Genomic DNA, 18,318 nt, shown 5'->3' with positions numbered 1-18,318 from the left:
TGTGTGTGTGTGTGAGAGAGAGAGAGAGAGAGAGAGAGAGAGAGAGAGAGAGAGAGAGAGTTTATTCACTGTAAAGCAGGGGTGCTCAATAGGTGGATCGCGATCTACCGGTAGATCGCGAGGCAAAATGAGTAGATCACGGAGTGCCGACCCCCCCTTCAGGTGCCTCTGGGAGGAAACGCCGGGAGTAAGGCCCATTGTACTCAATGGGGCTTACTCCCAGGTAAGTGTGGCTAGGATTGCAGCCTCACAGCCTAATCCTAGGCATGTCTACTCAGGAGTAAGTCCTGTTATACTCAGTGGGGCTCAAGGTACAACAACATACATTGTACTCATAAATGTTATATGTTATGATGGTGCGAACATTGTAAAAAAAACTCTGGTAGATCTCCGGGCCTTGCTGGGTTTCAAAGTAGCTCTTGAGCCAAAAAAGTGTGAGCACCCCTGCTGTAAAGTGTTTAAAAAGTCAGCCAAACATTGCAACAGGGCAGAATCCCAGAATATTGGTACTTTTTGCCTTTTGCAGATTTAGTGTTCGATGGAAATGGTTTTGAATGCTCAGGAGACTCTCTGCCTGCTTGGTAATCATGGCGCTTCTCTTTCCAAACCTCTCTTGCAGATGGACCAGTCGTACCTCCGACAGTGCACGCCTACGGTCCATCCCAACAAGAGATAAGCACCAAGAACACGGCCACATCCACCTGTCTGGTTTCTGGTTTTTCACCGGGCACGGCTGACCTCAGTTGGTACGCCGACGGCACTAAAATCACCCAGAACGTGCAGACGTCCAAGCCGATCAAACAGGGAGACAAATACACCATGAGCAGTTACCTGACGCTGAGTGTCCCAGAATGGAGAAGACACAACAGATACACGTGCAAAGTGACGCACGGAGAGAAGACCTACGAGCAGACCGTGACACGTTCCTAGTGTCCCTCTCCAGCCTGAGGGCCCACAGGGCTGGGCCGAGACCTCCAATCCCAGTCGGTTGGAAGAATCCTTCACATAGGCCATGCAATTTGCTTGCCCCCCACTGCCCCCTTTCCCCTTCTGTACTCCCAGGATTTGACAATGCTTCTCCTTCCCCCTTTAGCTCGTAGCCAGCCTTCTTGGTGTTGTTGATTAATAAAACTCTGCAATGCTGCTACCTCTGTATAGATTTCCTTGGGTTGTGTTAAAACACACACACAAAAGACCCCTAACTGTGTTCAATGGCATCATGCAATGAATAAAACAGACAATGCTCTGTCTTGTGGTTTCAGGTGCTATGTTCCTTCATTCTCCCCACCCTGATGTTTTCACGTGCGTTTTATGAGGTTGACAGGTTCTGTCCACAATCTTGGTGATTTACGTGTTTCTGTATAAGAGCATAAGAGTCCCGTTGGATCAGGCCAAAGGTCCATCTAACCCAGCTTCCTGTATCTCACAGTGTCCCACCAGATGCTTCTGGAGCACACAGGGCAACATGCATGAAACGGGATGCAAACACTGACAGCCTTGGTGTTGGGGGGGCACCTGGTCCTCACACCTGCATGACCTCCAACCCTTCAACCCAGTGGTTCTCACACATTTAGCACCGGGACCCACTTTTTAGAATGCAAATCTGTCAGGACTCCCCTGAAGTGATGTCATGACATCATCAAGCAGGAAAACTTTGAACAATCCCAAGCTGCAAACCTACCCACACTTACCCAGGAATAAGTCCCATTGACTATCATTGTGAAAATGTAGTAGCTTATTTAAAGTACAGGTCTGTAACATTTCCCCAAATGCAGTCACATACCATAGGAGCATCACGTCTAATAGATTAAAAATAAAATATTGACATGAATGGGGACCCACCTGAACTTGGTTTGGAACCTAGCTAGTGGGTCCCAACCCACAGAGTGAGAAACACTGCTTTAACCCATTGCCCCCTATCCAATGAGGTAGATTAGTCCAGGTAGGCAGGCTAGACTGACTGAACCCAAATTACCCAGCCAGCTTCATGACTGAACAGAGATTCAATCTGTACTTCCTCCTGTTTGTCCTCCTTCTTCTCTATTCTAGAATGTTCCATAGATAGCCAACAACACAAACAGATTGATGGGGCAGGAGGAAGAGGGGAAAACCTTAACATCATCTTCATTAGCATCCTCACTACCTTTGCATCCTACACGTCCACCGAGGTCCTGAGGAATACAGAGAGTGTTTGATCCCTATGATCCCTCCCAGTGGTCCACAAAACTAGGTTTGGCCAAGAGAGAGTGACTGCTGCAAGGTCGTCCTGTGAACTGAGTAGGGGTTTGAACCCAGTCCCAGTCCAACACTCTATCCACTGTATCACACTGGCCGTCATGGGGGTTAAAAACAGGGAAGTCCAGCTTGAGTTGCCCTGTGTAAGCACCACATTGGGTGTTGTCTTTAGGACTGACAACTCTGATGGATGTCTTTCTTGGATATTTTTCCCCATCATGATGTCCTGTTGCAAATTCCTGGAGGTCCCATTAACATCTCCAGGATATCTTTCAGTGGACACCTGGAAATGGATGCAGGTTCCTGGAGACTCCTGGCCAGTCCTAGAAGCCTGGCAACCCTTGGGTGTTTTTCAGTGGCAAAATTTATGGTATGAAGAGCACACACTTGAAGTGCATATTCAGCTAGTCACTTCAAGCGTGTGCTCTTGGCAGGAGGATCTCCATGTTCATGGAAAGATTCCATACTAACAAAGGCAATGGGGGACGAGAAGAGATTTATATTCATGGAACTGACCATGCTGGAGAAAAGTGGGTGAGCAACCATGCTCTCTGATAGCTCTACAGTGTTGTAGCACATCCAGTTCTGGGCTTGAATAAGAGAGAGAAGAGGCCTGATAGACACATATCGTCTCCTGCCCATATGCCCGCCTGCAATTCCCAACCAAACGCAGGCTCAGTCTGTGACATCACAGAATCTTCATAAACATTCTAACACAGTGTTTCTCAAACTGTGGGTCAGGACCCACTGGGTGGGTTGTGAGCCAGTTTCAGGTGGGTCGTGTAGCACCTAGCTCAGCCGCCATCGACAATATAGAGCTGAGAATACAGGGTGTCAAGTTGCTGAGCGGGGGCTCCCGGTGGAGAGAGGCTTGATGCTTAGGGGGGAAAGTGGAACGCCGGAAAGGGAAGAGGGTTGTGTGGTTGGAGAAGGATCCAAGTCTGCGTCCTGCTCGGGCTTCTGAGCTGGAACGCTTGAATTCCAAGCTATGCAAAATCACAGCACAATCGGCCCTTTGGCTGTTTGTGGTTTAGGTCTGAAGCCGAAATTCAAGCCCGAAATTATTCAAGAGGTAAGTCTTTGAGGGAGTGGGGAAAATTGAAACAACACAATCCTCAGAACCATGCCGCTACGGAGACAGAGGGGGCTTTTCCTAGTATCCCTTACCTGCTGCTGGAGTCGGCGGGTCCTGGGAGCCCCACAGATCACTCCGCAGCTGGTAGAAAGTAAAAATAGCCGCCACGAACCATTTCGGGGTTGCCGTCGCAAAAACAGACCTGGGTCGCAATCGCGATTTTCACTTTCCACAAGCCACGGGGAGCCATGCAGAGCACGCCACAGGGCTACCCGCACCACAGCAGCAGGAAAAGGACAAGCCCCCACAAGCCCCCTCTGCCCCCACAGCGGCAAGATCCTGGGCATCGCATCTCAGCCTTCCCCATTTCCCCGCTCTTTAAGCGACCAGAGGTTGTGCTCCTCAGGCTGGGGTGTCTCAACACCCGAGTTTGAGAACCCTAATTGTAGGGTGTCATTTGGTGACACCAAATGACACCCTCCCCTGCATCTGGCATTCGGACCTAGCCCATTTCTAAAATCAGGAGGTTGTACATACCCAGTATGGCTTGTATCCCGGAATGGATTTTTCCTCCAGAAACTTGTCCAATCCCCTTTTAAAGGCATCTAGGCCAGATGCCATCACCACGTGCTGTGGCAAGGAGTTCCACAGACCAACTACACCTTGAGTAGAACTGGAAGCACAGGTCATATTTTAAGTCTGACTTCCTGGTATATATTTAGGCTTTCAGGCAAGCAAATATTTCACCATATTCCAGTTAGCTGAAATTCCTCAAACCAAAGGGCCAGACAACTCTTGATGAATCTGCTAAGAACATCAACCTATAGCTGCAGTCTATTGTGGACTGTTTAAACCCACACATCGATGCAACCGCGATCAAAATTCACCTGCAGGATGACATTAAGTGTATGGATAATATTAAAGACCAGGATCATAGCGGTGTCAATGTGAAAAGCCTAAATTCCAAGACGTAAGGCCTCCAAGTCCTGGTACGGTGTCATGTGAAATTAGTGCTTCTCACTCTGAGTTCTGTTCTAGGTGACATTCTATTAGAGCATTTCTCTAAGAACTGAGCCATACCAGCATACAATGAAGGAAGTTCATCTTTACAGTCAAAGGAATGGTCCAGTGCTTTAGGCTGAATGTATAGGAAACAACTATCTGAGCATAGACAACATGCCTCAGTGCCTGCAAAATCAACTACCTAACAAACAGACATCTGAATGTACAAGGCTGGGCTTGGCAATGGCTCTGCTTCTCCGGATCAGCTCCTACGGGTCCTCCATTTCTTATGGATTCCATCTATCAACGAAGAATGGGCACAGAGAGGAATGGAGCCACTTTCGGGATCTGACGTGTGTATGAACAGCTAGCAGGCCACTCTTCCAGCCTCCAAAATGAGTCAGGTAAGTGTATAATTTCTCTTCCAAAATGTACCACTAACAGCAGCTTCTTTGGAAACGGAGAAGAATTCCTCTTCCGGAAAGCGTGCTGTCGTCCATGCCCTGTTGACCACCTTCCTGCTGAAGTGGGATAGATGTCAATGAGCTTTCTCTACCAGGAAACATGGGCAGGTTTTTGTACAGGTCTGTGTCACTGTGGTGGATCTTCGGAGGTGGAACCCGTCTGTCAATCACTGGTAAGTCACCTAATCTTACCTTATCCTTTCTTTCTCGGGGACAATATGCAACGATTTCCTGCATTTTCCCTGTTTTTTGTTCTCTGACTCTGTTGACCCTCTGGGTTTCCATCCTGACGGATCCGTTCATAGGATCTGAACAGCCATGAGGATGTTCACATTCCAGTGCACAGATCTCTCCCCGCAATTCCCCTGCAGATAATGTATTGATGAATGAAATTGTGGTTTTCTCCCCTCCGTTTCTTGGGGCAAGTGGACAAAGCAAACTTGACCATCTGTTTTGTGGCTCAACTGAAATTCTGACCTAACTTTATTCACATATTCAAAAATGTTGCAGGAGAGTGAATTTGAGTCTCAGGGGCTCTAGTTAACCAACAGGGCTTAGCCTACCTGCTTTTCTCCCCTTTGTAAAGAAGTTGTACTGAATTATCTTGGCTGGCAACTTCTCATCCTGTCATTACCTTCTCCAGAAGGCAGAAATTTACAGTCAAATCTGATGACACTTTGCAGGATAAATTCACCCTCTGAATCAACAGCTTCTTGATCGATTCAACAGCACTGACTGTTTCTGTACTGAATTTGATTGATGGAGAGGCAGGTAACATGGAAATCATCTTTCCGAGTGACATTTTACACAATCTAAAGGAAAAAACTGGACCATCTTGCAGTCCCTTTTCTAAGAATGGCACCATTATGGTGTCTTTAGGGGCATATCTGAGAGTAAAATCAAACCTGATGCAGGAGATCTGTGATGGGATCTCCTGATGTTAGTTGGCACTTTATTTTACCAGGAGTGGAAATTTAAACCAGGAGAACAGCAAAGAGGGAAAGGAGTGACTGGCAGCTCCTGCAGTGCTACTCTTCCATTGGACAAAAATTAGAGTTCCTCCATTACCCCTTGCATTTGTTGGTTATTTTATTTTCAGGCAGGTAATCCAATCATGGCTCTCCAGCATCAGCTCTGTTTGGAAATCCATGGGGCTGTACTGGCCTAAACCAATTCTTGATTGCAGCCTTAAGGATTTATCATACTAGGTTAGGTGAAAGGACGTTCTGAACACAATGAGGCTTGCTTCTGGGGAAAGTGCTCCATTAAGATTGCAATGCTGGGTTTCTGAAAGTCGTATATGAATTTTTAAAAAATGCTTACAGTAAAATCCTATGCATGCCTCTGCAGAAGTCCGTCTTGTGTGTAGGATTGTATGTGTATAGGATTGCATGTTTCATTATTCATTGGGCCGATCTCCTTTTTTGTACTCTTTCAAAAGTACTTTAAAAAATACTACAAGATACGTCCTCCAGCTTCATAGTTGAGGACAGTTCATAAATGCTAGCTGTGATCTTTGATCTCTCTGGATTTTTGTGTTTGGAAAAAAAATTATCTGCACAGAAATAACGGGTTATATCCTGAGAAAGTTAGGCGTGATGACGGCTGCAACTCCCACACATGCTGACTTGGTAAGGAATCCCATGGAACAGAGTGGGGCTGACTTCTGAGTAGATATGCCTCGGATTTTACTGTACAAAAGTCATGACTCAGTCCCAACAAAAGTCATGAGTCTTCATGTTCTGATGACTGACTTTTTTCACCAGTCGTAATGGTGTCTGAAAGTTACTCGCAAGAAAGTGTGGATAGAATTGGGCTGTAAGAGCCCTATCTGTTTAATAATTTTGTCCCTGACAAAATTTTGTACAGACCTGTACAAAAACCTGCCCACATTTCCTGGTAGAGAAACTTTGAGTTAGCCAAGCTGGCACAGCAGTTATAGAAGCAATGACGGATGTCTCCATGTAAGAGCACAATGTCTCCCTATGAGCTTTAACCAAAAGAGAGTAAGTCATGACTAGACACCATTACGACTGGTGAAAAAAGTCAGTCATCAGAACATGAAGACTCATGACTTTTGTTGGGACTGAATCATGACTTTTGTACAGTAAAATCCGAGGCACACTGCAGGAGCTGCCAGTCATTCCTTTCCCTCTTTGCTGTTCTCCTGGTTTAAATTTCCACTCCTGGTAAAATAAAGTGCCAACTAACATCAGGAGATCCCATCACAGATCTCCTGCATCAGGTTTGATTTTACTCTCAGATATGCCCCCCAAGACACCATAATGGTGCCATTCTTAGAAAAGGGACTGCAAGATGGTCCAGTTTTTTCCTTTAGATTGTGTAAAATGTCACTCGGAAAGATGATTTCCATGTTACCTGCCTCTCCATCAACCAAATTCAGTACAGAAACAGTCAGTGCTGTTGAATCGATCAAGAAGCTGTTGATTCAGAGGGTGAATTTATCCTGCAAAGTGTCATCAGATTTGACTGTAAATTTCTGCCTTCTGGAGAAGGTAATGACAGGATGAGAAGTTGCCAGCCAAGATAATTCAGTACAACCTCTTTACAAAGGGGAGAAAATCAGGTAGGCTAAGCCCTACCTAGAGCCCCTGAGACTCAAATTCACTCTCCTGCAACATTTTTGAATATGTGAATAAAGTTAGGTCAGAATTTCAGTTGAGCCACAAAACAGATGGTCAAGCTTTGCTTTGTCCACTTGCCCCAAGAAACGGAGGGGAGAAAACCACAATTTCATTCATCAATACATTATCTGCAGGGGAATTGCGGGGAGAGATCTGTGCACTGGAATGTGAACATCCTCATGGCTGTTCAGATCCTATGAACGGATCCGTCAGGATGGAAACCCAGAGGGTCAACAGAGTCAGAGAACAAAAAACAGGGAAAATGCAGGAAATCGTTGCATATTGTCCCCGAGAAAGAAAGGATAAGGTAAGATTAGGTGACTTACCAGTGATTGACAGACGGGTTCCACCTCCGAAGATCCACCACAGTGACACAGACCTGTACAAAAACCTGCCCACGTTTCCTGGTAGAGAAAGCTCATTGACATCTATCCCACTTCAGCAGGAAGGTGGTCAACAGGACATGGACGACAGCACGCTTTCCGGAGAGGAATTCTTCTCCGTTTCCAAAGAAGCTGCTGTTAGTGGTACATTTTGGAAGAGAAATTATACACTTACCTGACTCATTTTGGAGGCTGGAAGAGTGGCCTGCTAGCTGTTCATACACACGTCAGATCCCGAAAGTGGCTCCATTCCTCTCTGTGCCCATTCTTCGTTGATAGATGGAATCCATAAGAAATGGAGGACCCGTAGGAGCTGATCCGGAGAAGCAGAGCCATTGCCAAGACCAGCCTTGTACATTCAGATGTCTGTTTGTTAGGTAGTTGATTTTGCAGGCACTGAGGCATGTTGTCTATGCTCAGATAGTTGTTTCCTATAAATTCAGCCTAAAGCACTGGACCATTCCTTTGACTGTAAAGATGAACTTCCTTCATTGTATGCTGGTATGGCTCAGTTCTTAGAGAAATGCTCTAATAGAATGTCACCTAGAACAGAACTCAGAGTGAGAAGCACTAATTTCACATGACACCGTACCAGGACTTGGAGGCCTTACTTCTTGGAATTTAGGATTTTTTCACATTGACAACGCTATGATCCTGGTCTTTAATATTATCCATACACTTAATGTCATCCTGCAGGTGAATTTTGATCGCGGTTGCATCGATGTGTGGGTTTAAACAGTCCACAATAGACTGCAGCTATAGGTTGATGTTCTTAGCAGATTCATCAAGAGTTGTCTGGCCCTTCGGTTTGAGGAATTTCAGCTAACTGGAATATGGTGAAATATTTGCTTGCCTGAAAGCCTAAATATATACCAGGAAGTCAGACTTAAAATATGACCTGTGCTTCCAGTTCTACTCAAGGTGTAGTTGGTCTGTGGAACTCCTTGCCACAGCACGTGGTGATGGCATCTGGCCTAGATGCCTTTAAAAGGGGATTGGACAAGTTTCTGGAGGAAAAATCCATTCTGGGATACAAGCCATATTGGCTTTTCTCCTGATTTTAGAAACGGGCTAGGTCAGAATGCCAGATGCAGGGGAGGGTGTCATTTGGGAGGGTCACCAAATGACACCCTACAGTTAGGGTTCTCAAACTCAGGTGTTGAGACACCCCAGCCTGAGGAGCACAACCTCTGGTCTCTTAAAGAGCGGGGAAATGGGGAAGGCTGAGATGCGATGCCCAGGATCTTGCCGCTGTGGGGGCGGAGGGGGCTTGTGGGGGCATGTCCTTTACCTGCTGCTGTGGTGCGGGTAGCCCTGTGGCGTGCTCTGCATGGCTCCCCGTGGCTTGTGGAAAGTGAAAATCGCGATTGCGACCCAGGTCTGTTTTTGCGACGGCAACCCCAAAATGGTTCGTGGCGGCTATTTTTACTTTCTAGCAGCTGTGGAGTGATCTGTGGGGCTCCCAGGACCCGCAGACTCCAGCAGCAGGTAAGGGATACTAGGAAAAGCCCCCTCTGTCTCCGTAGCGGCATGGTTCTGAGGATTGTGTTGTTTCCATTTTCCCCACTCCCTCAAAGACTTACCTCTTGAATAATTTCGGGCTTGAATTTCGGCTTCAGACCTAAACCACAAACAGCAAAAGGGCCGATTGTGCTGTGATTTTGCATAGCTTGGAATTCAAGCGTTCCAGCTCAGAAGCCCGAGCAGGACGCAGACTTGGATCCTTCTCCAACCACACAACCCTCTTCCCTTTCCGGCGTTCCACTTTCCCCCCTAAGCGTCACGCCTCTCTCCACCGGGAGCCCCCGCTCAGCAACTTGACACCCTGTATTTTCAGCTCTATATTGTCAATGGCGGCTGAGCTAGGTGCTACACGACCCACCTGTCCTGACCCACAGTTTTAGAAACACTGTGTTAGAATGTTTATGAAGATTCTGTGATGTTACAGGCTGAGCCTGCGTTTGGTTGGGAATTGCAGGCGGGCATATGGGCAGGAGACGATATGTGTCCTATCAGGCCTCTTCTCTCATTATTCAAGCCCAGAACTGGATGTGCTACAACACTGTAGAGCTATCAGAGAGCATGGTTGCTCACCCACTTTTCTCCAACATGGTCAGTTCCATGAATATAAATCTCTTCTCGTCCCCCTTTGCCTTTGTTAGTATGGAATCTTTCCATGAACATGGAGATCCTCCTGCCAAGAGCACAGGCTTGAAGTGACTAGCTGAATAGGCACTTCAAGTGTGTGCTCTTCATACCATAAATTTTGCCACTGAAAAACACCCAAGGGTTGCCAGGCTTCCAGGACTGGCCAGGAGTCTCCAGGAACCTGCATCCATTTCCAGGTGTCCACTGAAAGATATCCTGGAGATTTGAATGGGACCTCCAGGAATTTGCAAAGGACACCATGACGAGAAAAAAAAAAAATCCAAGAAAAGTTTCAGTCAGAGTTGCCAATCCTAAAGAAAACACGCAATGTGGTGCTTACACAGGGCAACTCAGGTGAACTTAACTAATTTTAACTCCCATGAGAGCCAGTGTGATACAGATGATGTAAGTGGCTCACCTGCTTGTGAGCAGTGAGCTCAAGTGTTGTGGCTCACCTGCTGTCCCCGCACCGCATATTCCTGCATGTTGAATTGGGTGCTCCCTGAAGCAACTGGTGGGCCACTGTGAGATACAGGAAGCTGAACTAGATGGGCCTTTGGCCTGATTCAGCGGGGCTCTTATGTTCTTATGGAGAAACATGTGAACCACCCAGATTGTGGAGAGAACCTGTCAACCACTCACAAAACGCACGTGAAAACATCAGGGTGGGGAGAATGAAGGAACATAGCACCTGAAACCACAAGATAGAGCATTGTCTGTTTTATTCATTGCATGATGCCACTGAACACAGTTAGGGGTCTTTTGTGTGTGTGTTTTATCACAACCCAAGGAAATCTATACAGAGACAACAGCATTGCAGAGTTGGGGTTTTATTAATCAACGGTACCAAGAAGGCTGGCTACGAGCTAAAGGGGGAAGGAGAAGCATCGTCAAATCCTGGGAGTACAGAAGGGGAAAGGGGGCAGTGGGGGGGAAGCAAATTGCATGGCCTGTGTGAAGGATTCTCCAGCCGACTGGGATTGGAGGTCTCGGCCCAGCCCTGTGGGCCCTCAGGCTGGAGAGGGACACTAGGAACGTGTCACGGTCTTCTCGTAGGTCTTCTCTCCGTGCGTCACTTTGCACGCATAACTGTTGTGGTTTCTCCATTCTGGGACACTCAGCGTCAGGTAACTGCTCATGGTGTATTTGTCTCCCTGTTTGATCGGCTTGGACGTCTGCACGTTCTGGGTGATTTTAGTGCCGTCGGCGTACCAACTGAGGTCAGCCGCGCCCGGTGAAAAACCAGAAACCAGACAGGTGGATGTGGCCGTGTCCTTGGTGCTCATCTCTTGTTGGGATGGACCGTAGGCGTGCACTGTCGGAGGTACGACTGGTCCACCTGCAAGAGAGGTTTGGAAAGAGAAGTGCCATGATTACCAAGCAGGCAGAGAGTCTCCTGAGCATTCAAAACCATTTCCGTCGAACACTAAATCTGCAAAAGACAATTCTGCCCTGTTGCAATGTTTGGCTGACTTTTAAATCACTTTACAATGAATAAACTCTCTCTCTCTCTCTCTCTCTCTCTCTCTCTCTCTCTCTCTCTCTCTCACACACACACACACACACACACACACACACACACACAGAGAGAGAGAGAGAGGAATCTCAAGCAATTGCCAAAGGAGAATTTATTAATAGAATCAATTTATTAATAGAATCAAATCAGGGCTGGTCCATTCATGAGGCTAACTGAGCAGGTCACCTCAGGGAGTAGATGGGAGGGGCATCCACCTCAGTCTTCCTCCTCCTGGCACTCCTTGGACTAAAAAAGGGAGAGCGGGTGGAGTAGAAGAGGAAGTGCGTGGGCATGCATACTTCCCTCCACACTTCCGATCCTACTCTGCCCTCCATTTCCTGTTCCAATCCAGGGAGTCGGAGGAGTAAAGGCTAGTACATCACCAGATAGAGCAGGACAGCATTTGGCCCACGGCTTCAGGTGCTCAAGTATCTTGGGCCAGCACAGGATGATGTCAACACAGAGAGATCCCTGCTGAGTCAAATGGAAGGTCTCCTCTGTGCAGCATGTGGCTTCTTCACTTTGGCAACAGCCCTTTCCTCTTAGCAGGTCATTACATTCCCCCCCCCCCATCCCCGGCAACTGAGATGGGGAGATTCACTGCCATTTCACCAGCTTTGTTAAGTGCATAATGGACCTGCTGGAAAAGAATGTAGGTGTATCTGACCCAGCATCTGCACCCCAGCATGGCCCACATAGATGCTTCAGAGAAATCCTCCAACGGGGCATGAAGGAAAGAGGTTCCAGTGCTGTTCCTTCACAGCCATTGGTATTTAGGGGCTTACTCCCTCTGCATTTCCCCCCTAGTTAATACAATCTTAATGCATTTATCTTATGAACCATGTTAATAACTGATCAGGAATATCTTCTCAGACATTCAGGTTTTGGGAAATGGTTTTGAACCCTTTCCCCTCCAATCTGAATTCGGTTTTAAGGAGTAGTTCTGAGACTAAGCAGCTGACTAGACACCATGAAAGCAATGTAGACTTGGTGGACTAAGGTTGCCATCCTATGCATGCTTTCCTGTGAGTAAGTCCCATTGAACACAGTGGAACTTGCTTCTGAGGAAGCACATGTAGGATTGTGTCAGAACTAAGATCCCATTCATTCCAATGGGACTTGGTCATGACTCCCTTGATCGATCCCTTGATTGATCCCTTGTCTCAAAATGACATTAAATGCAACCCATTGTGCAAAGATGGCTTGTTAGTGGGGTCCTCGGGCTATGTGCAAGGAAGGAAGGAGAACAATATTGGAGATATTTTCAAAAAAATTGCATGGTAGGTGATACCCATTCACAAAACCTGCCTCATTTAAGTGAGTAGGCGTGCAATGGTAAAACAAGAAGATGGCGCATGGTCTGGAGACAATGGTGCGAAAATGGCACGCTCTTAAAGGTAGACAGGCACATATTTCAAATAATAAATATAAATGAATGTGGTTTCGTATTATGGTGTGTGTATGTGGGGGGGATGACCCTGGCGAGGGTCACCTCCTTGCATTATTTAACGAACAGGCTACAAAACACAAATTGGGGCTAACTGCCCAATCCTATGCATATCTACTCAGAAGTAAGTCCCGTTAGCGTCAATGGGGCTTACTCGCAAGAAAGTGTGGATAGTTAGGCGTGATGACGGCTGCAACTCCCACACATGCTGACTTGGTAAGGAATCCCATGGAAGAGAGTGGGGCTGACTTCTGAGTAGATGTGCCTCGGATTTTACTGTACAAAAGTCATGATTCAGTCCCAACAAAAGTCATGAGTCTTCATGTTCTGATGACTGACTTTTTTCACCAGTCGTAATGGTGTCTAGTCATGACTTACTCTCTTTTGGTTAAAGCTCATAGGGAGACATTGTGCTCTTACATGGAGACATCCGTCATTGCTTCTATAACTGCTGTGCCAGCTTGGCTAACTCAAAGTTTCTCTACCAGGAAATGTGGGCAGGTTTTTGTACAGGTCTGTACAAAATTTTGTCAGGGACAAAATTATTAAACAGATAGGGCTCTTACAGCCCAATTCTATCCACACTTTCCTGCGAGTAAGCCCCATTGACGCTAACAGGACTTACTTCTGAGTAGATATACATAGGATAGGGCAGTTAGCCCCAATTTGTGTTTTGTAGCCTGTTTGTTAAATAATGCAAGGAGGTGAGACCAAATGGGGAGAAAATGCAGTCTAAGGTAGGGGGGCTTAGAACTTTACTTCTGTAAAGAACTTTTGTGTCTGCCCCATATGCATTCTTTAAATTGGGGGGGGGGAACTTGAGTGGGAAGTATTTTTTCCCCAATTCAGAGAGCACAAATTAGAGTTCAGCAGGGCAAAATCTTCAGTCTTCCATTAAGCTCATGGCTTAGTGTTGCTCAATTACTGTCTCTGGCCTTTCCAATGGGAGAGGGGGTTGACATTTGTGTGTTTCAGGGCATGTCTAGTTTGACCCTTCAAGGTTATACCACTGGTTCTCCACCAGGAATATGCGGTGCGGGGACAGCAGGTGAGCCACAACACTTGAGCTCACTGCTCACAAGCAGGTGAGCCACTTACATCATCTGTATCACACTGGCTCTCATGGGAGTTAAAATTAGTTAACTTGAGTTGCCCTGTGTAAGCACCACATTGCGTGTTTTCTTTAGGATTGGCAACTCTGACAGAAACTTTTCTTGGATTTTTTTTTTCTTGTCATGGTGTCCTGTTGCAAATTCCTGGAGATCCCATTCAAATCTCCAGGATATCTTTCAGTGGGCACCTGGAAATGGATGCAGGTTCCTGGAGACACCTGGCCAGTCCTGGAAACCTGGCAACCCTTGGGTGTTTTTCAGTGGCAAAATTTATGGTATGAAGAGCACACACTTGAAGTGCCTATTCAGCTAGTCACTTCAAGCGTGTGCTCTTGGCAGGAGGATCTCCATGTTCATGGAAAGATTCCATACTAACAAAGGGAATAGGGGACGGGAAGAGATTTATATTCATGGAACTGACCATGTTGGAGAAAAGTGGGTGAGCAACCATGCTCTCTGATAGCTCTACAGTGTTGTAGCACATCCAGTTCTGGGCTTGAATAAGAGAGAGAAGAGGCCTGATAGACACATATCGTCTCCTGCCCATATGCCCGCCTGCAATTCCCAACCAAATGCAGGCTCAGCCTGTGACATCACAGAATCTTCATAAACATTCTAACACAGTGTTTCTCAAACTGTGGGTCAGGACCCACTGGGTGGGTTGTGAGCCAGTTTCAGATGGGTCGTGTAGCACCTAGCTCAGCCGCCATTGACAATATAGAGCTGAAAATACAGGGTGTCAAGTTGCTGAGCGGGGGCTCCCGGTGGAGAGAGGCGTGACGCTTAGGGGGGAAAGTGGAACGCCGGAAAGGGAAGAGGGTTGTGTGGTTGGAGAAGGATCCAAGTCTGCGTCCTGCTTGGGCTTCTGAGCTGGAACGCTTGAATTCCAAGCTATGCAAAATCACAGCACAATCGGCCCTTTGGCTGTTTGTGGTTTAGGTCTGAAGCCGAAATTCAAGCCCGAAATTATTCAAGAGGTAAGTCTTTGAGGGAGTGGGGAAAATGGAAACAACACAATCCTCAGAACCATGCCGCTACGGAGACAGAGGGGGCTTTTCCTAGTATCCCTTACCTGCTGCTGGAGTCGGCGGGTCCTGGGAGCCCCACAGATCACTCCGCAGCTGGTAGAAAGTAAAAATAGCCGCCACGAACCATTTCGGGGTTGCGGTCGCAAAAACAGACCTGGGTCGCAATCGCGATTTTCACTTTCCACAAGCCACGGGGAGCCATGCAGAGCACTCCACAGGGCTACCCGCACCACAGCAGCAGGAAAAGGACAAGCCCCCACAAGCCCCCTCCGCCCCCACAGCGGCAAGATCCTGGGCATCGCATCTCAGCCTTCCCCATTTCCCCGCTCTTTAAGCGACCAGAGGTTGTGCTCCTCAGGCTGGGGTGTCTCAACACCCAAGTTTGAGAACTCTAACTGTAGGGTGTCATTTGGTGACACCAAATGACACCCTCCCCAGCATCTGGCGTTCTGACCTAGCCCGTTTCTAAAATCAGGAGGTTGTACATACCCAGTATGGCTTGTATCCCGGAACGGATTTTTCCTCCAGAAACTTGTCCAATCCCCTTTTAAAGGCATCTAGGCCAGATGCCATCACCATGTGCTGTGGCAAGGAGTTCCACAGACCAACTACACCTTGAGTAGAACTGGAAGCACAGGTCATATTTTAAGTCTGACTTCCTGGTATATATTTAGGCTTTCAGGCAAGCAAATATTTCACCATATTCCAGTTAGCTGAAATTCCTCAAACCGAAGGGCCAGACAACTCTTGATGAATCTGCTAAGAACATCAACCTATAGCTGCAGTCTATTGTGGACTGTTTAAACCCACACATCGATGCAACGGCGATCAAAATTCACCTGCAGGATGACGTTAAGTGTATGGATAATATTAAAGACCAGGATCATAGCGGTGTCAATGTGAAAAGCCTAAATTCCAAGACGTAAGGCCTCCAAGTCCTGGTACGGTGTCATGTGAAATTAGTGCTTCTCACTCTGAGTTCTGTTCTAGGTGACATTCTATTAGAGCATTTCTCTAAGAACTGAGCCATACCAGCATACAATGAAGGAAGTTCATCTTTACAGTCAAAGGAATGGTCCAGTGCTTTAGGCTGAATGTATAGGAAACAACTATCTGAGCATAGACAACATGCCTCAGTGCCTGCAAAATCAACTACCTAACAAACAGACATCTGAATGTACAAGGCTGGGCTTGGCAATGGCACTACTTCTCCGGATCAGCTCCTACGGGTCCTCCATTTCTTATGGATTCCATCTATCAACGAAGAATGGGCACAGAGAGGAATGGAGCCACTTTCGGGATCTGACATGTGTATGAACAGCTAGCAGGCCACTCTTCCAGCCTCCAGAATGAGTCAGGTAAGTGTATAATTTCTCTTCCAAAATGTACCACAAACAGCAGCTTCTTTGGAAACGGAGAAGAATTCCTTTTCCGGAAAGCGTGCTGTCGTCCATGTCCTGTTGACCACCTTCCTGCTGAAGTGGGATAGATGTCAATGAGCTTTCTCTACCAGGAAACCTGGGCAGGTTTTTGTACAGGTCTGTGTCACTGTGGTGGATCTTCGGACGTGGAACCCGTCTGTCAATCACTGGTAAGTCACCTAATCTTACCTTATCCTTTCTTTCTCGGGGACAATATGCAACGATTTCCTGCATTTTCCCTGTTTTTTGTTCTCTGACTCTGTTGACCCTCTGGGTTTCCATCCTGACGGATCCGTTCATAGGATCTGAACAGCCATGAGGATGTTCACATTCCAGTGCACAGATCTCTCCCCGCAGTTCCCCTGCAGATAATGTATTGATGAATGAAATTGTGGTTTTCTCCCCTCCGTTTCTTGGGGCAAGTGGACAAAGCAATGCTTGACCATCTGTTTTGTGGCTCAACTGAAATTCTGACCTAACTTTATTCACATATTCAAAAATGTTGCAGGAGAGTGAATTTGAGTCTCAGGGGCTCTAGTTAACCAACAGGGCTTAGCCTACCTGCTTTTCTCCCCTTTGTAAAGAGGTTGTACTGAATTATCTTGGCTGGCAACTTCTCATCCTGTCATTACCTTCTCCAGAAGGCAGAAATTTACAGTCAAATCTGATGACACTTTGCAGGATAAATTCACCCTCTGAATCAACAGCTTCTTGATCGATTCAACAGCACTGACTGTTTCTGTACTGAATTTGATTGATGGAGAGGCAGGTAACATGGAAATCATCTTTCCGAGTGACATTTTACACAATCTAAAGGAAAAAAACTGGACCATCTTGCAGTCCCTTTTCTAAGAATGGCACCATTATGGTGTCTTTGGGGGCATATCTGAGAGTAAAATCAAACCTGATGCAGGAGATCTGTGATGGGATCTCCTGATGTTAGTTGGCACTTTCTTTTACCAGGAGTGGAAATTTAAACCAGGAGAACAGCAAAGAGGGAAAGGAATGACTGGCAGCTCCTGCAGTGCTACTCTTCCATTGGACAAAAATTAGAGTTCCTCCATTACCCCTTGCATTTGTTGGTTATTTTATTTTCAGGCAGGTAATCCAATCATGGCTCTCCAGCATCAGCTCTGCTTGGAAATCCATGGGGCTGTACTGGCCTAAACCAATTCTTGATTGCAGCCTTAAGGATTTATCATACTAGGTTGTGTGAAAGGAAGTTCTGAACACAATGAGGCTTGCTTCTGGGGAAAGTGCTCCATTAAGATTGCAATGCTGGGTTTCTGAAAGTCGTATAAGAATTTTTAAAAAATGCTTACAGTAAAATCCTATGCATGCCTCTGCAGAAGTCCGTCTTGTGTGTAGGATTGCATGTGTATAGGATTGCATGTTTCATTATTCATTGGGCTGATCTCCTTTTTTGTACTCTTTCAAAAGTACTTTAAAAAATACTACAAGATATGTCCTCCAGCGTCATGGTTGAGGACAGTTCATAAATGCTAGCTGTTATCTTTGATCTCCGTGGATTTTTGTGTTTGGAAAAAAAATTATCTGCACAGAAATAACGGGTTATATCCTGAGAAAGTTAGGCGTGATGAAGGCTGCAACTCCCACACATGCTGACTTGGTAAGGAATCCCATGGAACAGAGTGGGGCTGACTTCTGAGTAGATGTGCCTCGGATTTTACTGTACAAAAGTCATGACTCAGTCCCAACAAAAGTTATGAGTCTTCATGTTCTGATGACTGACTTTTTTCACCAGTCGTAATGGTGTCTAGTCATGACTTACTGTCTTTCGGTTAAAGCTCATAGGGAGACATTGTGCTCTTACATGGAGAC

The 18,318-nt window shown here is 46.5% G+C and overlaps 1 protein-coding gene across 1 annotated transcript in view; it reads left to right on the top strand.

Moving 5' to 3' along the window:
• LOC136634314 (immunoglobulin lambda-1 light chain-like) overlaps nucleotides 1-18,318 on the top strand; it is a 120,195-nt gene that overhangs the window by 91,603 nt on the left and 10,274 nt on the right. The window contains exon 3 of the mRNA XM_066609793.1: nucleotides 16,607-16,646. Coding sequence (XP_066465890.1) covers nucleotides 16,607-16,646 — 40 coding nt within the window. The remainder of the gene's footprint in view (nucleotides 1-16,606; nucleotides 16,647-18,318) is intronic.

This window comes from Tiliqua scincoides, chromosome 14 (genome assembly GCF_035046505.1).
Source record: "Tiliqua scincoides isolate rTilSci1 chromosome 14, rTilSci1.hap2, whole genome shotgun sequence".
Lineage (NCBI taxonomy): Eukaryota > Metazoa > Chordata > Lepidosauria > Squamata > Scincidae > Tiliqua > Tiliqua scincoides.
This window is presented reverse-complemented; position numbering and strand designations above follow the sequence as displayed.